The sequence below is a fragment of the Sinocyclocheilus grahami genome, unplaced genomic scaffold (genome assembly GCF_001515645.1).
Source record: "Sinocyclocheilus grahami isolate Dianchi unplaced genomic scaffold, SAMN03320097.WGS_v1.1 scaffold475.1, whole genome shotgun sequence".
Classification (NCBI taxonomy): domain Eukaryota; kingdom Metazoa; phylum Chordata; class Actinopteri; order Cypriniformes; family Cyprinidae; genus Sinocyclocheilus; species Sinocyclocheilus grahami.
Genome location: NW_015505654.1, coordinates 441871 through 466292, shown reverse-complemented (window position 1 = coordinate 466292; position 24422 = coordinate 441871). Strand labels below are relative to the sequence as shown.

General features: G+C 34.2%; 6 protein-coding genes across 6 annotated transcripts in view; all 6 read left to right on the top strand.

Annotated features, from left to right (window-relative positions):
- The first annotated feature begins 990 nt into the window (after positions 1 to 990).
- LOC107553572 (C-X-C motif chemokine 11-like) lies at positions 991 to 1610 on the top strand. The gene is made up of 4 exons (XM_016235842.1): positions 991 to 1082; positions 1189 to 1315; positions 1400 to 1492; positions 1598 to 1610. The coding sequence occupies exons 1-4, from the start codon at positions 1025 to 1027 to the stop codon at positions 1608 to 1610; spliced, it is 291 nt and encodes a 96-aa protein (XP_016091328.1). The 5' UTR covers positions 991 to 1024.
- A 1312-nt stretch (positions 1611 to 2922) lies between these two features.
- LOC107553580 (C-X-C motif chemokine 11-like) lies at positions 2923 to 3744 on the top strand. The gene is made up of 4 exons (XM_016235849.1): positions 2923 to 2997; positions 3112 to 3238; positions 3348 to 3434; positions 3553 to 3744. The coding sequence occupies exons 1-4, from the start codon at positions 2940 to 2942 to the stop codon at positions 3563 to 3565; spliced, it is 285 nt and encodes a 94-aa protein (XP_016091335.1). The 5' UTR covers positions 2923 to 2939; the 3' UTR covers positions 3566 to 3744.
- Positions 3745 to 8212: 4468 nt separating this feature from the next.
- On the top strand, positions 8213 to 9130 carry LOC107553579 (C-X-C motif chemokine 11-like). The gene is made up of 4 exons (XM_016235848.1): positions 8213 to 8305; positions 8429 to 8555; positions 8667 to 8756; positions 8915 to 9130. Exons 1-4 carry the CDS (start codon positions 8248 to 8250, stop codon positions 9003 to 9005), a joined length of 366 nt encoding a protein of 121 aa, XP_016091334.1. The 5' UTR covers positions 8213 to 8247; the 3' UTR covers positions 9006 to 9130.
- Positions 9131 to 12247: 3117 nt separating this feature from the next.
- LOC107553571 (C-X-C motif chemokine 11-like) lies at positions 12248 to 12799 on the top strand. Its single transcript, XM_016235841.1, has 3 exons — positions 12248 to 12345; positions 12486 to 12612; positions 12709 to 12799. Exons 1-3 carry the CDS (start codon positions 12288 to 12290, stop codon positions 12797 to 12799), a joined length of 276 nt encoding a protein of 91 aa, XP_016091327.1. The 5' UTR covers positions 12248 to 12287.
- An 875-nt stretch (positions 12800 to 13674) lies between these two features.
- Positions 13675 to 14603, top strand: LOC107553578 (C-X-C motif chemokine 11-like). Its single transcript, XM_016235847.1, has 4 exons — positions 13675 to 13772; positions 13913 to 14039; positions 14136 to 14225; positions 14398 to 14603. Exons 1-4 carry the CDS (start codon positions 13715 to 13717, stop codon positions 14414 to 14416), a joined length of 294 nt encoding a protein of 97 aa, XP_016091333.1. The 5' UTR covers positions 13675 to 13714; the 3' UTR covers positions 14417 to 14603.
- A 6146-nt stretch (positions 14604 to 20749) lies between these two features.
- Positions 20750 to 24422, top strand: part of LOC107553596 (flotillin-2a-like) — a 27014-nt gene continuing 23341 nt past the window's right edge. Inside the window, exon 1 of the mRNA XM_016235878.1 lies at positions 20750 to 20982. Within this exon, the coding sequence (XP_016091364.1) occupies positions 20934 to 20982 (49 nt within the window). The 5' untranslated portion in view covers positions 20750 to 20933. The remainder of the gene's footprint in view (positions 20983 to 24422) is intronic.

Below are 24422 nucleotides of genomic sequence, written 5' to 3'. Positions count from 1 at the left end.
TGGAGTATTATTAAATACCTGTAGATAAATATTTATGCAATATATTCCTGTGATTTTGTGGGTAGGTTTAGGGTATAAGTGGGGTTAGGTGCTCCAATATCTATGGAAGTATGAATATTTACACACTTTACATTTTTTATACTTATTTATTTGTTAAATAAAATTTATACTTTTACATATCCAAAGAATAATGCGTCATGATCTGACACATAAGGCAAACAACTGAAATCAATTAAGTACCCTGTACGTTGAAAAATAATGTCAAAGCGTTAAATAGTGAGGGATCCTGACCAAGTGTCAATATATGACGGGTTGGGAGTGAGAACACCCTGGGCTGGTCCTCGGGGGACTGATCATCTGTGTGATGAGCAGAAGTCTGACATCTACTAGATCCATATTTAACTTATTTTAGGCCGGGCAAAAAGAAGAGGCAAAGAGGACAAAATAGCAGCACTACTTTAATAAACAAAACAAAATGATAATCCAAGCAGGATATATTTCACAGAAGGCAAACACTCACAACGTTAGCGCTGAACATCAACAATAACTAATGAACAAAACAAGAAATAAGTGATTATATATATATATATGTATATAGTATTTATAAAGGCAATAATACACAATCTGAGCTTATCAAAAGCCACTTTGTTTCTTATTACAATTATTATATTTCTCATATTATTTTACTTATATATTATTCTCTTATATAATTTTACATTTCTATCTGATATGACATAAATGTAATATTGTATACCTGTATGTGTGACACAAACCTCATGACACAGAACTTAAAACCCAAATAATATGATGAACACTTCACTATTGTTTCTGTTTATTTCCCAGAAACTGGGTAAGATATAGAAAGAGTAACTGGAACTCAGCCAGATCTTATCTACCACTAGAGCATCAAACAGGGAAATCCCAGAATGTCTCTGCGATGTGTATAAAAAGATGCCAGTCAGCTCATATACTCACATTTGGTCAGTCAAGTGGCTTAAGCTGAAAAGCATCAAGAGACTGAAAAATGAAGACTGTGGCCACTCTGCTTGTTTTTGTCAGTTTGGCCATTGTTGCTACTGAAGGTATTGTTTTGCTTTTTTTATATATATATTTCACTAACTCAGCACAATCTGTAGCTTTGTTGTTTCAGAGTAATCATTTTCATCATTTATTTCTATCATCCTCCAGGGAAGCCCGGGATTGGAATCCAAAGATGTTTATGTCGTGGTGCTGGTCTCAAAATGGTGAAGCCAAAGCTGATAGACAAAGTTGAAATTCACCCTATAAGTCCAACCTGTGGACGTTTGGAAGTCGTGTAAGTACATGATTATTAAGAACTGAATTTAAGACATTATCAATCTATATTCTCTTTAAATAACCTGATGATGTGTCTGAACAGTGTAACGCTGAAGAATGGTGTAGGACGAAGATGCTTAAACCCAGAGTCATTGTTTACCAAGAATATCATTGAGAGGATTGCAAAAAAGACCAGGTGAGTCTTATCAATGACATTACAAATGAAGACTTGAGCTTCATTCATATGTTAAAAATGAAGAAAGAATAATGGAGTCATTTTTATTTATGTTTTTTTTTTTAGGAGTGCTCAGTAACATGTGTGAAGTGGTTCAACTGTGATTTCAAGAGTTGTGGCCACTGTGGACCCTGTCATTAAAAAGCTTTATTGATACTTTCATGTATTACAATACAGTATTTTATATATTACATTTACACATTATGAGTAGTTTAATTATTTATTTATTTATTTTTAAATGTGTTGTATGTTCTTCTGTTTGTATCTGTTGTTTAATGTCAGTGGAAAGTATCAAATAAAATCTTGTAAAGGTTTCATAATTTTTTGCGTTGATGGTCATTGTTATGGGTTCCTGAAGAAATATTAGTTATGTTACATGCCTCAGTGTGTGCGAAAAGTAAACAGGAGATCAGGAAAGAACTCATGGAGACACAAAGCCATTGTCTGGTCAGCAGCAGCCAATTCCTTTTTTCCCTTCATATTATGTAACACCTGGAAATACTTGGTTACTTCAAAGTGATTTACACATAGCTGAAATAATCTTGAATTTAGCTTTATTTAGAAAAATGGTAAGAATATAAGTATGATAAAAAGTCATATTTATATAACATCACCCTAAAACCAAAGTTAACGCAACAAAACACAATACAAAACAACAAGGGAAACTGAAAAGTCCATATATTGATGTAAAGGAAAATATCTCAAGACCACAAAAGCAAGGGTGAACACAGAAATATCAAATTTATCATGTCACAATGGTACAATCAATGCCATAGTTAGTAAGGGGACAATAAGTTTTCACTTGAGTCTGTGGGAGCACATTCACCAGTCACGGGGAAACCGCAAAATGACCTGCCACTCACAGAAGACAATCCAAATTCAGGACCTACAGGGTCGTTCACACAGAACGCACTTTTAAAACACATGATGAATCACAGTGAAATGGAAAAAAAAGCAAAACTGTTTTTAAAAGATCAACTTCTTTTAACATCACACAATGTCTTAAATACACGGAGTTATGTAGTCATACAATTTTTTTATTTAAGACTGGTCATAACGTTTTTAAATCAGTTGAAGAACCTTTTGAAGCACCTTTATTTTTAAGAGTGTACATTTATCTTGGGCATTTATCTTGAGTGTTTGAAAGAATTTACACCAACTTCCAAAATTGCAGTAAAACTAATTACAATTCTTCTTCACTGGTGAGCATAATCATTACACTAAACAACACGAGGCAAAGTCAAAGCATTTCAAAGAAATGGGAAATCAAAACTGTTGTGCTTGTGAAATTGAAACTGGGAACTGTGACCATGCTGTAAATCCCTGATCTTCTGACGGCTATATAAGCACTGTAGCTGAACATCTCTGGTATTAACAGTCTTAGACAATCATCAACACTTTAAAAATAATGAAGACTGCCACAGTTTTTGTTTTTCTTGCCTGTCTGCTTGCAACAGAAGTACAAGGTGAGTGTTGCCTATTAAGACCTATAATTTAATATATATTATACTGTATCTCTTATATATATTAGTGTATTACCATGCTGTTCTGCAGCTAATAAAGGGTCATCTTTCTTCCAGGGCAGAACAAGTTTCACAAAGGCAGGTGCTTCTGTGCTGACAAAGGAGTGGATGTGGTTTTACTGAAGAACATTGAGAAGTTTGAAATCATCCCTCCAAGTCCGTCTTGTGGAAAACAGGAGATTATGTAAGGACAAAAACCATGGTTTTATACAGATATTTACACATTAAATGATCATGCTGCTATCTTAACACTCTTGAACACCTTCAGCTCATCTTTCCTTTTTTATTTCCAGTGTCACTCTTAAAAGCGCAGAGCGGAAATGCATGAATCCAGAATCTAAATTCACCCAGAATTTAATCAAGAGGGCTCTTGAAAAGATGTGAGTGTAACCATTTTTGCCGTCTGCTTGACCTATTGGCAATTTCTTAAATGAACAATTATATATTTTTTTAAAAACTGGAATATCTAATTAACTGATCTATTTCTGATCTTTACAGGGCCCACCAGTAGATGCACAGTATGATTTCGGATTAGCTGCTGTGTAATAATGCCACTGAAGAACGTGCTGATACCCATAGAATCAGACGCTATATGACCTCTACTGTAGTTGACAGTTTGCATGCATTGCATGAGTTTAACTAGAAAGCATATGTATAAACTGTTGAGTAGTGTAAATATTTTCTGGTTAACTGTTGCAACTGACTGTGTAGTAATTATTTTTTTTTCATTTTGTGTATATTCTTGTTTTATGTTCATAAAACTAATAAACAGTTGTTGCTGTTATACATTTCACTTATGATGTTTATTATTTATTTATTGTCCATCTGTGTCCACTATAAAAAAAAATCTTCCATAAATGAATGGTCTTTGTCGGGGGCAGCGTTTATGTATGTCAATATATGGCAGTTGCCATACCCTAGCATTCAGAGTTCAGACAAAACATCATGATGATGCTCGTTAAAGATAATCCAGATAGCAGAACAGACCTGAACATTGCTATGAGTCGAGGTTCCTAATAGTGACAATTCATGCACTGTTGCCAACTCTCGCAAGACAAATAAGCAACAGCAGCTTCAAAAAGGTGCCCAAAACAAGCCCAATATTATTAAATTATTTATTATCATCAATATTATTTATTATCAATTATTTATTACCAAAAAATGAGCCTGCAACATATTAAACTGAAACCACTCTTTTACTTGAAAAGCAAAAATAGAAGTTATTTTACAAAAATCAGCAAACGGCAATAAAGCGGGAGGTATGCACTATCCACTCATCTCCAATCACCTGTGAACAGAATAGGATTGGAGAGATAGAAAAGGAGAAAAAGACAAGAGCTTTAAGGGGAAGCTGTAACACATCCTCATATTTATAGTCTAAATTGCTTCAATTATCGCGCGCCTTTTTGATTAGCTCCCACCTCACTGCTATACCCACTTACGCAATAAAACAAAATATATTTATTTTTATATTTAATGCTGTTCACTGTGTATTTTATTTAATAGTGCATCATGCACTTAGGCAATGTGGGTTTATCATTCAGTAATGTTGTCGTTGTGGCCGCAGGGAATTCTGCCATACTCTATAGGTTTTAGTGAAATGCTGCCACTGGTCATTCTTAGGGCAAAAACTGAATTACCCAGTTTTGTACATGCCAATACAGGGTAAGATCATTTAACACATTATAGCATAAAGGACAAGGATGCATCTTCAAGGGATGGAAACATTCTCTAATTTAGATTTTAAAGCAACTGATAATCAAGGGAGGCTATCTTGGCCCACTAGGTTAAGATGACCTTGTACTTGGAACAAGTAGCCTCTTGAGGTAAACTTATCCCAACTATCAGATTTTTGGAGAACATGCACAAAATATGTATTTGTTTAAATAAATAAATTAATTAATGTATTCATTCATTCATTCATTTTTCATGTGTAAATATTTTTCAAAGTGATACATCTGGATTGCATATGATTCCATGAATCATAAACAGGCCTATATTTTCAAATATACTGAAGTGATGTCATAATAGCTGTCAACTGAATTCAGAATGATTGATTCTAATGTATACATTAATATTATTACTGAATGAATGAATTCGTTCAGAATGAATCAATGAATTCTAACATTTAAGAATTAGAAAGAGCTTTATTGCCAAGTACACAAGGAATTTGTCTTGGTGACAGGAGCCTCCAGTTAAATTAAGGTAATAAAATAAAATAAAAAACATAACACTAATAATAAAGAGAGAAGATTATTCTAGAGCAGATTAGAAAAGATATAGAATAGAGAATAGACAATACATTTAAAATATAATACTACTGTAATAAAATGTACAGTTTTGAGATGTTATGTATTGTTCAGGTGGAATAGCTTGAGGGGAAAAGTTGTTTTTATGCCTGGCTGTTCTGCTCTGTAGCGCCTGCCAGATGTTCAAAGAGGAAGTGGGCTGAATGTGAGGGGTCCAAAGTGATTTTTCTAGTTATTATATGACATAATAAAAAGAGCAGAAACAACTGGGCCAAAACCTTACCCTGTCTACCTTATTACTAAAGACTGTCCAGCTGTCCCAGACAACGTAGATTAGCTTTAAAGCTTAAAATGTCACTATTACAGCTATTTGAGAGTCTGAGTGTTTTCTGAAGAGTCAGTACTTACAATTCCAAAGTAAGAAGACAACGAATACAAGTGTTCATATATTGAGTTTGAGGAAAACTAACTCCACAACAAGACAAAATATGGATCGACCTCATCTTATTATTAAAAAATGGTTTAATAGACAGTGCATAAAGTTTATTATTTCATAACTCAGATAATGAAAAAGTCTATAATAAAAAAGTAACTTTGTATATTATATTGTGCATGCATAATCATTCTAATTTATTTTTCAATAATATGTAGCAGTTGAAGTGGCATTTCCAGATTTCTCAAAGTTTCAGTTTTCATTTTTTTTTTTTTCAGTTTTGCTTTCATTTTTTATAATTGTCATTAGCTGACTTCAACATAATGTCTGGTTAAGATCCTATATAAAGAAAAAGGCAGTGAAAACATTTGATGAAATTCCAGTGAAAAGAGAAGTTTTCTCTAATGACCTGATTTGTGGTTTGTTTATGTCTTAAACTCTTTGGTTTTTCAACATCAGAACTCTAATTAGTCACTGAATTTCATCATTAGAAAATTAAAATATTTAATAAGCTGCAAACAAACATTACTTGCTTTACATTAAGTGTTGTACATGCCATAAAATCATATGGCATAACCCAGACATTTTTGTCTGGAAACTTTTCCTAAAGGTTTGGTTTTTGCCAGCTTATCCTCAAATTATCTCAAATTAAAAAACAGCCCAGGAATGCTTAAGAGAATAACTCATTTATACTGGACAAATAACTCACACACATTTATGGCCAGTATTTAAGTTAGCATCTTTTTACATCAGATGTCACAAATGTTGTTTAGACAGGCTTGAAAATAAAGAGGCAGTGAAAACAACTGACCATCTTCCACAGAAAATGCATGTTTTGTCCCACATCCTTGTTTGTGGTTTCTCAGTGCCTTCACAAATAAATTCAACATCCACAAGCACACCAGCAAAACCAGAAGATCCCAGCCACACTTTGTGATGATGGAAATGGGTCATTTTTTTTATTTTTTATTTCACAGTCCAAAAATTACTGTATAGAATTTGCGTTGAATAGGTAAATGTAAATATTTGTAAATTTTATCAACTTGCTAAAAAACGTTGTGGCTAGTATATCACATGCTAAATGTAACTTAATTATCAAGTGCATTTAATGAAGTAAAATATGTTCACTGGCAGTCATCAAAGAGTCAATACAGTTTTTACATTACAACCTAACCATGAGCACTACTCTTCAGAAATGTTAACCAGAAAAACTTCAACATAACAGAAACTTTTTTTTAATGTAGAACACAACAGTATTAAACACTAACATGTCAAAAAATATATAAAATAACAGAAATTGACAGAAATTTGAGTTTATATACAATATTAAATAGATGTAATGATTAACATTATTATGTCAATATAACTTTTCATAAAGGTTCAAGTAAATCAATAAATTAGATTTTTTTATTTTTTATTTGCAATTATGCATTTATTTAAGTTGTGGCAATAGATCCATTCAATTTCTTTTAGAGTAAGCTTAGAGGCATTTTAATTTTTTCATTGGTGGTTAGTGGCTTGGCTGAACTATAGTGTTAAAAAACCTTTCGGTTACTACATTGAAAATTTACTTTAATGATGACCCACAGCTAATACTCTCCCGCTAAGCAAGGTTGGGTCTTGTTAGGACTTGAATGGGAGACCTCTTCAGGAAAACTACCCTGCAAGAAAAAAAAATCTGTAAAAAAAAAAAATGTGATAATGTCCTAGCAGATAGGGATGTTGGTGGTTGAAGAGAGAGGGTGATTAAGAATGATTATAAAACTTGATTTTCGAGTAAGCTGATACAGTACATACAGTTAGTAATCAGTCATAAATGAAACAAACTACAACTTCAAAGTGTAGCTATAAACTACTAAATCAGCAGGATTCAGCCAGATTGAATGCTTAGAAATTGTTGGGTGCTACTTGGGTGTATCTGTGTGTTTTACCTGCAGTCTTTTTTCTTTCAAACAATGGTTCATTAGCATTAAAATAATTGCAAAAGATTGTGTTAATAAGTAGGTTTAATGTGCATTTTCTATATTTCTGTGTATTGTTAATTTATTTATGCACAAAATGTATACAACAGATTGTCATGTATTTAAAAACAGACAATAAAAGGCATCAAATTCAATCAATTGAAATGTTTACAAAATATCTGAAATGCCCCAAGAGTTTTTCACTTTCATGTTTTAGCCTAACGTCTAGTAGTACTCCTACCAAATCATAATTCGCACAAATATTCCAGTCTAATTAAGCAACATTTCCTTCCTCATTCGTGGAAAGTTACACTCAAGGTGCTCTAAATCAAGGCTTCTCTCCATAAGGGTTAAGGACAGTGCTTCCGAGAAATCGCAATAAAAAGAGAAAAAAGAGAGGAAGACGGAGTATTGAAACCTAAAAATGGGAACTAAAACTAAGGGGAAAGCCCTGATCCTACAGTATTTAAATGAACTCCTGAAGTCCTTCAGTCATAATCTCACTGACCCAGACATAACACAAGCACAGTTCATCGAGAACAAGAAAACAATGAAGACTATTGCAGCTTTTGTTCTTCTCGCCTGCCTGATCGCTGTTGGGGTAAAAGGTGAGTTTGAGCTCTGAGAATCGCAGATCAAGAGCCTCGGCATATCTTTAGAATGTACATTTGTTTATGGTAATGTTTTGCAGTTAATAGACTCTAATGAAATATATGACATTTCTCTTCCAGGACAGGACAGGTCTTCAAGGGGCAGGTGCTTCTGTGCAGACAAAGGTGCAAACATGGTTTTAGTGAGGAACATTGAGAAAGTTGAAATCATCCCTCCAAGTCCATCTTGTCGCAAACATGAGATTATGTAAGCATAGCCTACATTTGTATACATTGATTCATTTTCATTTTCAATTAATTCATCAACTGTAAAACAATCACGAGTAAGACTTGGCTTATTGCTTTTGTTCTTTCATAGTGTGACTCTGAAGAATGGTGCAGGACGGAAATGCATGAATCCAGAGTCAAAATTCACTCAAAATGTCATCATAAAGGCTATTGAAAAGAGGTGAGAATGTCTGCTTTAAGTATATTACTCATGCTTCACATTCATAGTTAATGCAAAGACGTAGATTTGTGTGGCAGAGAGAGACACGTGGTAATTTAAAAAAAGGAATTAATTAATGGGAAAATTAACTAAATTTAAATGATTTCTGATCTTCACAGGAGCCAGCAGACTGTGCCACACAGTACAACTGTCTCTGTGCCCCTGAAGAACACCATGACATCATCATCAGCACCAACATCCTTCAAATGACTTCACTGACTTAAGATGTATTAATATTCTGCCTAATAAGTTGGAGTTCAATTTAGAAAAAAACTAAATATTTCCTAATGTCTAAGCTGATTCAATTATTTTTATGTGACCACTGGGTAACATATTTTAATAGAACCACTGAACAATGTGTCATATGTACAGTCTTTCTATAATTTGCTGTATGATTGTATTTTCATTGTCCACAAAGTTGTCAAATAAAGCTTTTTTTATCTATTACATCTTCTGACCTTTCAGAGCAGTTCTTGCATTCTGACATTCTGAGTGAAAATGCATCTCCATTTACAAAAAGCAATAGTCCCATTGGTGTGTAAAACACGAGGTCTGAGATGGGGGAACTCAATAAAGCTTTAAAGATTGCAACTATTGTAAACAAGTGTCTCAGTTATAAGCAGCTATTTTTGACAGATCTGGCTAGCAGAAAGACTTTTGCCAGTGCAAACTAAAATAGATTGTACGGTGGCAGAGAAGTGCAAAGCAAATCACAATTCTGAAAACAAAATAACAAATTACAAACGCAAATGCAAGTCTAAAAAACAAAATAACAACTCAGAAAGCACAACAACAATTCAGAAAACATTATAACAAGTCAGAAAACACAATGACAAATTCGAAAACAAAATAACAAGTCAGAAAGCAAAATTATTCCATAGTAAGGGCAATTAATACAATACATTTAAACTGAACTACTTTACTACCATCTCCGAACTTTCTACCACGACTCTGCTGTTCTTCGGCTGGTTCTTCTCTGTATACGTTGATTGACAGATGTCTCATCCAGTCAGCGGTGAGTGATCCCAAACCAATGGCGCTGTCTCAAACTATACCTACCTCTTCCGGTTTGTCTGAATTGTCGTTGTGTTTTCTGACCTGTTCATTTGTTTTCAGATTTGTCGTTGTGTTTTCTGACATGCTATTTTGTTTTTCGAATTTGTCATTGTGTTTTCTGACTTGTTATAATGTTTTTTGAATTGTTGTTGTGCTTTCTGAATTGTTATTTTGATTTTTAGACTTGCATTTGCGTTTGTAATTTGTTATTTTGTTTTCAGAATTGTGATTTGCTTTGCACTTTACGGCCACCGTAAGATTGCCACTGCACTAGATAAATCAATCAACTGAAAAGGACATGCAAGCTACATTTCCATCAAATCCATTCCATCCATTCCAAATTCTAGACTAAACTACTTCTAACTGTGATCAGAAGAAGCTGTTAAAAATAATAAAAAAAAATAAACCTTAAACATGGGAACTTCTGCTCTAACTATTGTTAGTTGCCTCATCATTAATGGAACAAAGAGTTTAAACAAATGAGTCTCTCTTGAAAAAGGAAGAGAGGAGGTGATCACTCATTCTCTGCTCTATTCTGCAAACAGATCATCATCAGTCATTTGATATTTTATATCTGACAGTTTACATTTCATCTTGTAGAATGTGATGAAATAGAGTGAATACTACAAATCAACACTAATGAAGCAATTAGTGTTCACTCTTATTTTTTCATTGTATACAGCAGACATTGAGACCCCATACCCGTAATCTATCAATCTATCTATCTATCTATCTATCTATCTATCTATCTATCTATCTATCTATCTATCTATCTATCTATCTATCTATCTATATTCTCTACTATATTGATATGCCTGAAAAACAGCTGTGTTTATACCAGTTATACTACTCTTATACATGTTTTTCCCATATTGAAGTAATTTGTGTATGTCAGCATTTCCAAATTTCAACAGATCACTGTTTTTTTATCAGACTTTAAATAGAACATGCAATGTAAATTAAAAGGGTAGTGAGAGCCACTAACCACTGACTTCTATTAAGCTCTATTTTTAAAAGAAATGTTGGTCTGTGTACTAGTTTGTGGTTTACATCACCACACTGTGATTCAGCTGTCTGCACAAGGCCGCAGGCTGATATTCAGAACAACAACAGCGCAATGTAAATATGAAAATAAGGAATTATTATTGAGTGACGTATATTTTAGATACAATATAGTCAGTTACTTTTGATTATTATTCATCAGCTAAGAAAAATAGTTTGAAACTAAGCCATAGCAGATTCAAATGTCACAGGAATATTTCTAGCATTTCTTTCTGAATTGGGCATATACCCTCATCAAAAACATGTCCCCATATTTTGATACTTTTTTTCATACTATTGGATGGATATAAATGGTCTTTGCCTGTCGAGCAGAGTCATTCACAAGCTGCATGCGCAATAAAGAGCTGCTTCATAGCTGATAATGCTAGAAATTTTGTTTCCTACAAAAGATTCTAGGTAAAAATTCACCTCATCCTGCCACTCTTTTTGTTTTCTGCATATAAAACATCCCGTTACTAACAATCTCAGACCTTTTTGCAAACCCATTTGACAGACTGATTCAATCACCATCTGGCATCTAAGTTCGGATTCAAAACAGCTGATAGAAAACACACATTACATAATTATTTATGTACATAATTCAAAAAGATTCTTAGGTTGGTATACAGTCATCTCCATTGTCAGGCAAGGGTTTCAGTAATATTTTACTAGAGCACAGTGGCATTTCAATGGGGCTTGTGCAACAGTAAATAAGGTCCAGCTATGACCCAGGTTGTTGAAAGATTCGGTTGAGTAAATGATTCACTGACTCACTCAATCACACTTGTGTTGTACCTGAATGTAGTGTTTTTTTTAACAAATCTATTGAAAAACTATTCAAACCTGCATAAAGAGTCACCGGAAGTCCCCACTACTAATACACAGACTGTCTTTAAATCCATAATTAAAATGTGTATTAAATGACACAGTGATACTTTTTAAAAATGTTTTAATGGCCTAATGCTTTTCATTGCAATAATAGTGTAATATTGCAATTATAGTCTATTAGACTATAATTGCAATATTACATTGTTATTGCAACGAAAAGCATTAAAACATTAAAAAGCATAAACATTGTGTCATTTAATACACATTATTATTATAATTATCATGCAATCTAATTGCAATTTTATTGTAATTATAGTCTAATATTGACAAAAGAAAAATATCATTTGAATGATTCCTTCCTCATTCTTGGAAAGGTCAAGACTGCATGAAAAGAAAGTGTTTCTGGGAAACTAGGCAAGTACAGATGCTGGACTATAGAAACAAAAACTGAAAAAATCTCAGGGAGGGAAAATCCCTTATAAAAACATAAAAATAAAGCAGCTGAACTTAATCATCCACAACTTCATTAACCAGCCATTAGGGAGGTGAAAACAGAAGATCAACATTATGAAAATCATTACAGCTGTGGTTATTCTAGGCTGCCTGCTTGTTGTAGAGGTGAAAGGTGAGTTTGATCTCTGAACTTTGCAGATTGAAGAAATGCAAATATTCAAGTTTTTGATGTTTTGCGTTTATATTGTGAAACCTTTTTTGCATGGCAGGCTGTTGTAGATAATGGTAAAATGCTCTGTTTTTTTCTTCCAGGTCAGGCTAGAGCTCCAAAGGGCAGGTGTTTTTGTGCTGGCAAAGGTGTAAACATGGTTTCTCCAAAACTGATTGAGAAGGTTGAAATCATACCACCAAGTCACTCTTGTAAAACCCAGGAGATTGTGTGAGCACATACCGTTATTTACATAAATATTGTACATCTCTGTTTAAATATGTTGAATGACATAAATAATCATGCAGCTTATTTTGTCTTCTGTAGTGTTACTCTGAAAAATAGTACAGAGCAGAAATGCTTGAATCCAGAATCTAAATTCACGCAGAAATACACATATAAAACATCCCGTTACTAACAATCTCAGACCTTTTTGCAAACCCATTTGACAGACTGATTCAATCACCATCTGGCATCTAAGTTCGGATTCAAAACAGCTGATAGAAAACACACATTACATAATTATTTATGTACATAATTCAAAAAGATTCTTAGGTTGGTATACAGTCATCTCCATTGTCAGGCAAGGGTTTCAGTAATATTTTACTAGAGCACAGTGGCATTTCAATGGGGCTTGTGCAACAGTAAATAAGGTCCAGCTATGACCCAGGTTGTTGAAAGATTCGGTTGAGTAAATGATTCACTGACTCACTCAATCACACTTGTGTTGTACCTGAATGTAGTGTTTTTTTTAACAAATCTATTGAAAAACTATTCAAACCTGCATAAAGAGTCACCGGAAGTCCCCACTACTAATACACAGACTGTCTTTAAATCCATAATTAAAATGTGTATTAAATGACACAGTGATACTTTTTAAAAATGTTTTAATGGCCTAATGCTTTTCATTGCAATAATAGTGTAATATTGCAATTATAGTCTATTAGACTATAATTGCAATATTACATTGTTATTGCAACGAAAAGCATTAAAACATTAAAAAGCATAAACATTGTGTCATTTAATACACATTATTATTATAATTATCATGCAATCTAATTGCAATTTTATTGTAATTATAGTCTAATATTGACAAAAGAAAAATATCATTTGAATGATTCCTTCCTCATTCTTGGAAAGGTCAAGACTGCATGAAAAGAAAGTGTTTCTGGGAAACTAGGCAAGTACAGATGCTGGACTATAGAAACAAAAACTGAAAAAATCTCAGGGAGGGAAAATCCCTTATAAAAACATAAAAATAAAGCAGCTGAACTTAATCATCCACAACTTCATTAACCAGCCATTAGGGAGGTGAAAACAGAAGATCAACATTATGAAAATCATTACAGCTGTGGTTATTCTAGGCTGCCTGCTTGTTGTAGAGGTGAAAGGTGAGTTTGATCTCTGAACTTTGCAGATTGAAGAAATGCAAATATTCAAGTTTTTGATGTTTTGCGTTTATATTGTGAAACCTTTTTTGCATGGCAGGCTGTTGTAGATAATGGTAAAATGCTCTGTTTTTTTCTTCCAGGTCAGGCTAGAGCTCCAAAGGGCAGGTGTTTTTGTGCTGGCAAAGGTGTAAACATGGTTTCTCCAAAACTGATTGAGAAGGTTGAAATCATACCACCAAGTCACTCTTGTAAAACCCAGGAGATTGTGTGAGCACATACCGTTATTTACATAAATATTGTACATCTCTGTTTAAATATGTTGAATGACATAAATAATCATGCAGCTTATTTTGTCTTCTGTAGTGTTACTCTGAAAAATAGTACAGAGCAGAAATGCTTGAATCCAGAATCTAAATTCACGCAGAAATACATCATGAAGGCTGTTGAAAAGAGGTTAGTATAACCCTTTAATATTTTTATATTTTGTTTATACTTGATGTCCACAACTTATAAAAGAAGCAAACACCACAGACCTGCAGAGTGAGAAATACAATATGAATACTTCTCTTGTTTATACTTAATAAGCAGAGAAGACTCACTATCAACTGTTTCTGATTATTTTTAGGAGCCTGCAGAAGAAATAGCCTGAAATATGAATCCATATGAGAAATTGTTAAGTGAAGAACATATGATATTAGCAGCCTACAATCAGTAGCCAACATCCTTATGACCAATCTTGAACTGAAATTTATATTGAAATGTAAATCTGATAAATATGATCACTAATCACTGTTGTACACTGTTGCCTGATTACAGAGTGTAATATTTACAGTCATGCAAAATAAAGCTTTTGTGACATTGCAGTATTGTTTTTTTTTTTTTTACTTATAGTCATTCTATGGAGCATAAATTAAAAATAAACAAAAATAAAAACATTTACATACATTTACATTTAGTCATTTAGCAGACACTTTTATCCAAAGCGACTTACAAATGAGGACAATGGAAGCAATCAAAATCAACAAGAGAGCAATGATATGCAAGTGCTATAACAAGTCTCAGTTAGCTTAATGCAATACACAAGTTTTTTTTTTTTATCATATAATAAATAAAAAGAAAACACATAGAATAGAAAAAGAATAGAGAAAGCTAGTGTTAGAGGCCTTTTTTGCTTTTGTTAATTGCATAATAAATAAAAAGAAAACAAATAGAATACAAAAAGATTAGAGACCTTAAAGAAAACAAGCAGTAAATGAATAGAGTGCAAGTCTAAAAGGGGCAAGTTTTTTTAAAGAATAGAATTAGAATAGAGAGTGCTAGAGTTAGAGGGGCAAATAAAGATGGAAGAGATGTGTTTTTAGCTGATTCTTGAAGATTGCTTAGGACTCAGCTACTCGGACTGAGTTGGGCAGGTCATTCCACCAGGAGAGAACAGTTCATTTAAATGTCTGTGAAAGTGATTTTGTGCCTCTTTGGGATGGCACAATAAAGCAACGTTCACTTGCAGAACGCACGCTTCTAGAGGGCACATAAGTTTGAAGTAATGAATTTAGGTAAAGGGGTGCAGAGCCAGTGGTGGTTTTGTAGGCAAATATTAATGTCTTGAATTTTATGTGAGCAGCTATTGGTAGCCAGTGCAAACTGATGAACAGAGGTGTGACGTGCATTCTTTTCGGCTCATTAAAGATTAATCTTACTGCCGCGTTCTGGATTAATTGTAAAGGTTTGATAGAACTGGCTGGAAGACCTGCCAAGACAGCATTGCAATAGTCCAGCTTGGACAGAACAAGAGCTTGAACAAGGAGTTGTGAAGCATGTTCTGAAAGAAAGGGTCTGATCTTCCTAATGTTGTATAAAGCAAATCTGCAGGACTGGACAGTTTTAGCAATGTGGTCTGAGAAAGTCAGTTGATCATCAATCATAACTCCAAGGTTTCTGTTTTTGAAGGAGTTATGGTTGATGTGCCTAACTGGATGGTAAAATTGTGATGAAACGATGGGTTTGCTGGAACCACAAGCAGTGCTGTCTTGGCAAGGTTGAGTTGAAGGTGATGGTCCTTCATCCAGCAAGAAATGTCTGTTAGACAAGCTGAGATGCGAGCAGCTATCGTCGGATCATCAGGATGGAATGAGAGGTAGAGTTGAGTGTCATCAGCACAGCAGTGATATGAAAAGCCAAAAACAATAAAAAGTAGCCTGTTTGGAAGAAATAAAATGTAATTATTAAATCTAAATGTGAACATTCCATTAAAAAAATTTATTTAAATTTGCACATTAAGTCTAAATGATAAGTCTACATCTAGATCTGAAAATGCAAATTGGTGAAGCGACGCAAAACAGTACCAGAAAAGGGTTCTTTTGCTTGTAATAATAGCAGAACCACTGCTCTATAATAGAGAGCAGAACCCTTTTTATAAGGTTCCATAAAGATCCATGCTTTGAAAGTGCTATATAGGACCTTAATGGTGTTGTAAATAGTTTTAGCAATGTGGTCTGAGAAAGTCAGTTGATCATCAATCATAACTCCAAGGTTTCTGTTTTTGAAGGAGTTATGGTTGATGTGCCTAACTGGATGGTAAAATTGTGATGAAACGATGGGTTTGCTGGAACCACAAGCAGTGCTGTCTTGGCCAGGTTGAGTTGAAGGGGATGGTCCTTCATCCAGCAAGAAATGTCTGTTAGACAAGCTGAGATGCGAGCAGCTATCGTCGGATCATCAGGATGGAATGAGAGGTAGAGTTGAGTGTCATCAGCACAGCAGTGATATGAAAAGCCGAAAACAATAAAAAGTAGCCTGTTTGGAAGAAATAAAATGTAATTATTAAATCTAAATGTGAACATTCCATTAAAAAAATTAATTTAAATTTGCACATTAAGTCTAAATGATAAGTCTACATCTAGAACTGAAAATGCAAATTGGTGAAGCGACGCAAAACAGTACCAGAAAAGGGTTCTTTTGCTTGTAATAATAGCAGAACCACTGCTCTATAATAGAGAGCAGAACCCTTTTTATAAGGTTCCATAAAGATCCATGCTTTGAAAGTGCTATATAGGACCTTAATGGTGTTGTAAAAACCTTTTTAATTACTGTTTATTTTCATTAATATTGTTACATTAGTATATTTATGTAATTAATATTAGTATTATTAATATTATTTAAAAAATTGCCTCTCTATTTACCATATCTTGTAGCTTCTTTAGGGTTTTACATTAAAACAACAACAACTGCATGTTGTGTGAATTATGTACTTTTTTTGACGTGAAATTGTAGCAAAAAATGTCAATGCACTAAACAACAGTTATTAGCAGAGTATATTAATAAATGACAATTGACAATGAACATGAATAAATACATAAAGAAGAAAAACACAAAATAGAATCAGAAAATAGATGTGATGAAGACCAAGTTCCAGTGAAATATCGTCACAGGTGTGTGTGTGTGTGTGTGTGTGTGTGTGTGTGTGTGAGACTGGGTATGATTCTGCATAAACCCAAGTAATAAAAAAAAAAAAATCTAACAATATGGATTATAAATTCAGTATCGCTGTTACTTAGTGGAGAAGAGGAGAGCAGTGTCCTCAGCTTAACAGAGCTGCTCACACTTACATGTGACCAAAAAACTAAAAAGAGAAAAGAACATGTTTGTTTGGAAACCAGTTACAATTTTAAAGTTAAATTTGTATTTAAATTTAAGAATGAAATCATATACTTGTTGAGAGTGTGTTGATCGTCTGTGTTGTTGGATAGCTGCAGAAAATCAGTAATGAGGAGCTTTGAGAGATAATGATTTGAAAAACAAAAAGGTGGGAGTAGAGAAGCCTAAACGCTAACACAAAGAACCATTTCAGCATAAAAGTGTTCTTCAGGACGATATGATTCTAAATAGAACCAATACTACAAGTAAAGAATCTTTAAAGAACCATATTTTTTGAGTGTTGAAAGCAAAGCTAAACAATGCAACTTCCAAATAAGCATTTGTGAAGGCTGATATTAAGCTATTATTCATTATTTAATATACATTTTTGACTTGAATAATAAAACACCAAGTGTTTAGGGGAATGCTTTGGTTTTGGAATATTATCTCATTCCAGGCAACAACAAAGCTTAACTGTTGAGGGCCATGCCTCTCATCTGATATGTATGTTATGATACTGTTATGACTGTCCAGATATGTAATTACATGGGACCAAGAGGAGTGGCGATGGAAGGCATCATCCTGGCTGGTTTCCCTTAAGCTAAAAAAAAGGAAATTAATATTCCATCCCCAACACTTTGATATTGTAAGTGTTAATCCAACCATCATCCATAAACATAAAAGGATGGTGCTCTGCAGCTTTCAGCCTGATTACATTTTAGTCAGTGTTGACAAGTCTGCACAGATTATGTTTGAATAACATATTATGAAAACCACACAATCAAAATGTAGATTCCTCAAGCTCCTCAGGTTATTAATTTTCATAAACAAGATATTACATGTGTCAAAAGCAGATCCATGAAGTGCATGTATACACTTAATCCCTTAATGTAAAATATGAGGTATAAACAGACTTGGCTTGCTGTTAAAAAAGTTCTCTCTCTTTTTTCTTTCATTTTACCTCAGTTCTGTGTACTAATGCAGTTTATAGGCTACTTTAATTTGGCATTATGTACTATAGAGACATGTTGACTTATTACAAATTGCTTGTGATGTTCCCCATTTGTAAGTCACTTTGGGTTAAAGTGTCTTCTAAATCCAAGATATAGGGCTCAAGCTCAAGACTTTAATTTTGAATGTTTATCTGATATGTCTTTCTCTTTTCTATGAAACGTAAAGCAGAGAACCACTGCTGTGATGGTAAGCTCTGGGTGGAAGGTGAGCACATTGCTGCCTAGCACTGATTTACAGCAAGAGAAGAAAAATGCATCTGAGCATGAAGCCAAGAAAACATCAGCTCAAAAGGTATCAAAAAGGTCAGATAAGGACGTAACCAATTTCACATTTTTATGTGCTAGGTGGTTACTTATGTCCTGGAATTTCTTCAAAAAATGAACCAGCATTCAATAAATAAATAAATATAAATCATGGGTAAAGTTGACTTATTGCCTTTGATGTGAGCTTGTCAAGCACTGAGGGACAAGTAGTCAACTATAATTAATATAAAAAGCCTAAACCAAACCCTTTAAATAGTCGTGAAAGCATTGTATTGAATGTTTTTGCAAAAGATCTGGAATGACAAAATGTAGTAACTGGAGTTTAGGCTCATTTAAAATCCTATGGCGCCCTCTACTGGAATATCGAAGAATAACACAAATGTAGCGTGTAATGCCGTAACAGTCAGTCGTCATGTCTCTGAAAGGGCGGTGACTGCTGCTGCATGCGAGCAGAAATCAGAAGGAATATGGTGTACACTAGACTACACTGAGAGTCTTGTCGTTGTATCTGACTGTCTTTAATACACTGTTCCGTCGTCGTTGGGAAAAAAGGAAGTAATCTCACTTTAAGAACCATTTCAGCATAAAAGTGTTCTTCAGGACGATATGATTCTAAATAGAACCAATACTACAAGTAAAGAATCTTTAAAGAACCATATTTTTTGAGTGTTGAAAGCAAAGCTAAACAATGCAACTTCCAAATAAGCATTTGTGAAGGCTGATATTAAGCTATTATTCATTATTTAATATACATTTTTGACTTGAATAATAAAACACCAAGTGTTTAGGGGAATGCTTTGGTTTTGGAATATTATCTCATTCCAGGCAACAACAAAGCTTAACTGTTGAGGGCCATGCCTCTCATCTGATATGTATGTTATGATACTGTTATGACTGTCCAGATATGTAATTACATGGGACCAAGAGGAGTGGCGATGGAAGGCATCATCCTGGCTGGTTTCCCTTAAGCTAAAAAAAAGGAAATTAATATTCCATCCCCAACACTTTGATATTGTAAGTGTTAATCCAACCATCATCCATAAACATAAAAGGATGGTGCTCTGCAGCTTTCAGCCTGATTACATTTTAGTCAGTGTTGACAAGTCTGCACAGATTATGTTTGAATAACATATTATGAAAACCACACAATCAAAATGTAGATTCCTCAAGCTCCTCAGGTTATTAATTTTCATAAACAAGATATTACATGTGTCAAAAGCAGATCCATGAAGTGCATGTATACACTTAATCCCTTAATGTAAAATATGAGGTATAAACAGACTTGGCTTGCTGTTAAAAAAGTTCTCTCTCTTTTTTCTTTCATTTTACCTCAGTTCTGTGTACTAATGCAGTTTATAGGCTACTTTAATTTGGCATTATGTACTATAGAGACATGTTGACTTATTACAAATTGCTTGTGATGTTCCCCATTTGTAAGTCACTTTGGGTTAAAGTGTCTTCTAAATCCAAGATATAGGGCTCAAGCTCAAGACTTTAATTTTGAATGTTTATCTGATATGTCTTTCTCTTTTCTATGAAACGTAAAGCAGAGAACCACTGCTGTGATGGTAAGCTCTGGGTGGAAGGTGAGCACATTGCTGCCTAGCACTGATTTACAGCAAGAGAAGAAAAATGCATCTGAGCATGAAGCCAAGAAAACATCAGCTCAAAAGGTATCAAAAAGGTCAGATAAGGACGTAACCAATTTCACATTTTTATGTGCTAGGTGGTTACTTATGTCCTGGAATTTCTTCAAAAAATGAACCAGCATTCAATAAATAAATAAATATAAATCATGGGTAAAGTTGACTTATTGCCTTTGATGTGAGCTTGTCAAGCACTGAGGGACAAGTAGTCAACTATAATTAATATAAAAAGCCTAAACCAAACCCTTTAAATAGTCGTGAAAGCATTGTATTGAATGTTTTTGCAAAAGATCTGGAATGACAAAATGTAGTAACTCTGGAGTTTAGGCTCATTTAAAATCCTATGGCGCCCTCTACTGGAATATCGAAGAATAACACAAATGTAGCGTGTATTGTCGTAACAGTCAGTCGTCATGTCTCTGAAAGGGCGGTGACTGCTGCTGCATGCGAGCAGAAATCAGAAGGAATATGGTGTACACTAGACTACACTGAGAGTCTTGTCGTTGTATCTGACTGTCTTTAATACACTGTTCCGTCGTCGTTGGGAAAAAAGGAAGTAATCTCACGTTCTGAATAGCTTTTTAAAGGCGTTGGGCAGGAAAAACATGGGAAATTGCCACACGGTAGGACCAAACGAAGCCTTGGTGGTTTCAGGTAACATATCCTATCAACTGCCTTCAGTTTTTCTCAAAGCAGCCCGCTTTTCACGTTTATTATATTCATCTGAAATGTAGCTAACGTAGAACGTGTATGTAAATCATCATAAATGTATTTTATTCGACAGTGTAACTGCAATTAAAGCTTACTTTCTCAAGCGTTTCAGTCGAGCAACAGTTAGTGGGGTAGACAATCGTGCTTGCCTGTTGCATTGTTGTGGTTTGTGTTGTATGAAAATATAGTAATACAATCCATCAGTCGTCTTGTGCTGTTGTGCCTCACTCGTGCTCTGTTCATTTTCGATTTCGACGTGCTTGCGCAATGAAATCGATTTTTCTCTTTAAATCCTCTTGGTCTTGAGTATTGATTGTTTATATAGTTGTTTAAATTAAACACACGATTTATGTATTTGTGCTTTTTGACTGTGTACATATTTCTATGTGATGCTGCTGCCACGTCCATATCTGAGTATAAATCGGTTTAAGCCATGTCTATATCACGTGATCAGATAATCATAACATGGTTGTAAGGCCTTTGTATGAACACGTTTTCTCAATGCAGAATAAGTGGTCGTGTTTAATAGAAACGGTACCAATCAAGACCAGGGGTGCCAAATCCTGTTCCTGCAACCCTGATCAAACACATCTAACTCAAGTAATCAGGAGCACTTGATAATTAAAGGCAGGTGTGATTGATCAGGGTTGGAACTGAGCTCACCAGGTAGCTAGATCTCCAGGAACAGGTAGATCTCCTGCTCATTGTACAATATCCCTTTTAGCATGCCCCTGTTTGTAAAAATACGTAGATTTGTCTACGTAGTCCAAAGCACTGATTTCTATGATTTTGTCATTAGACTAAAAGTATACTTTCCTATTTTTAGTTTAAAAGAAGTATACTAATAGCACACTTGAATAAACTTCTTTTTCGTAAGGGTTGTCTTCCTGGTATGTTGTAGAAAGGTTCCAGGGTTTCACAATTTTAAGTTACATTTATTTATTTTTAATGGGGAAAATCAAGCAGGAATGTGATTGAGTGCACATGTGGGACAAAATATAAAGTTTTATTTCATTACATGAATTGAGTTTAAATCAATAGACTACATCGAAATGACCATATTACTGTATGATTTTAATTGCTGGATACAGTCAAGAAGGTCAATACCTCTGTTCAATATAGCTACTTTTATATAGTTTATCAAATATACCCAACAGAGGCATCATATCACCACATATCATATCACCACATATCAGACTACTAAACTGTACACTGTCACAGAATTTGCCAGTTTTTTTAGTTTAAATGATGTCAACTGCAGTTTTTTTCTAACTGAACAGTTTCCTGCAGAGTCACTTCCTCTTTGCTTAATCTGCCTTAACATTGTGTCTGCATTGGTCATGTCTCATGAAATAAAGTCACATGCCAGAAGCTTCAATGGGCCAACTCACGTGATTGATCTGGCTGCAGTTGTGCAAGTGATTCAAACAACAGCTGAGGATTGCACACTAATAGCTGATGACATGCATGGAATTTGTTGGAATAGTTTCCAGTACCTCCATTGCAGCATGAAGAGAGACAACCTCTGACTTGAATGTTAGGGAACAGACCCATATACGTAGATTTGTGAGGAATTTCCTCACATACCTAATGGTTACAGGCCCCAGCTGTTTATATCACATCATGTTATGCATAGATCAGGAGTCCAGACTGATAAATAAACTTCAGGCAACATGACCTGAATGTTATAACATTGGCAGCTGAATTTAATCAATCTTACATTATCTCAGCTGTCATGGTTGACCCAACAATATCTATATTTGCACAGACAAGTAGCCTAAATATCTTGCTCCATAAACTGAATATCTTGGAGAACTGGAAGGTCTGTTTTACACTTACGCATCTAATTGCTTGCCTCCCATGGCATTAGTTTGTTAGCCAAATCACAACATGAGCAACAGACTTCATTTTACATAATGAAATAGGATGTGCATGTTCATTTGGCCAAAAGATGTGTATGATTTAATCCCCTATTGATGGAAAAGTATGATACTTATATGAGTGAAGAGTATTTTGTTTGTCGTTCAAACAATAACAGACATATTTAGTTTAAATTATGGCCTTGGGATTCAGTAAACCTCAAACTAGTCCCAAATAATCAAACTAGTCCCAACTCCCACCTTTGTAAGTTAACTGAATTGTAGCCTAATTCTTTGTTCGTGTACACGCAACAGTTCAACAGTTTGGGGTCAGTAAGATTTTTTTAAACATTTTTGAAAGAAATCTGTTCTGCTTAAATGTTGTATTTATTTGATGAAAAAATAAATGTGTAATGTTGTAAAATATTACAATTTAAAAATAACTATTTTATATGTAATATATTTTATTAAAGTAGTTTATTCCTGTTATGGCAGAACTGAATTTCAGCCATTACTCCAGTCTTTAGTGTCACACGATCCTTCAGAAATAATTTTCATATGCTAATTTGGGGCTCCAAAAACACTTCTTCTTATTATTAATGTTGAAAGCAGTTGTGCAGCTTAATATTTTTGTGTAAATGGTAATAATTTTAACCATAACTTTTGTTGCATCCTTGTTGATTAAAAGTATTAATTTCTTTAAAAAAAAAATCTTACATCCCAAATTGTTGAACTGTATGTAGTAAGACATTCCAGATGCACAAGCTGTTTTGTTTGAAACAGCTAGTTGATTATTAACTTGAGCTGATTTCTGTAAAAGTTTAACCACCATAGTGGTTTGGTTAGCCTGTAACTGTGAGTTGGGGCTTTCCAGTGATTTTCATTGCATGTGGTTATGTTATAATGATGAAGTTGTTCAGTTTACAGTTTATAAACCAGTTTGGTGAGGCATGTATGAGGTTTTTACCTTTTGTAGGTGGTTGTAGCAGAGCAGCCGATACTCAAGTTTACTTTAGTTTTCATTTACTTCATAAAAGAGGCGTGTGTTAATAATGATGGCAGTGAATAAAAAGGGTGAGAATGGCGCCCCTAGGAGAAGGTGTTCCTGAGGCAGATCACTGATAACAACCCTCTACGCACACCTTGGCAATATAATCACCATTGGCTAGTACATTTTTTTGTTTACTCGCCAGACTGATATACTATTTTACACACACACACACACACACACACACTTAGCTATCTAAATGGGGACATTACATAGACTTCGATTGTTTTTATATACAGATAGTTATACACTTTTTAACCTAAACCCACCCCTAACCCTACCCCTCACAGAAAACTTTCTGCATTTTTACAATTTCAAAAGTAAAAAAAAAACTTTGTTTACTTTATTTGTATAACAGTTTTACAAATGAGGACATCCACAAATTGAGGTTTTTGACGATTTTGTCAGGTTTTGCTCACTTTTGGGTACAAATTTGTCCCCAAAATATGGTTAAGTAGGTACACACACACACACAC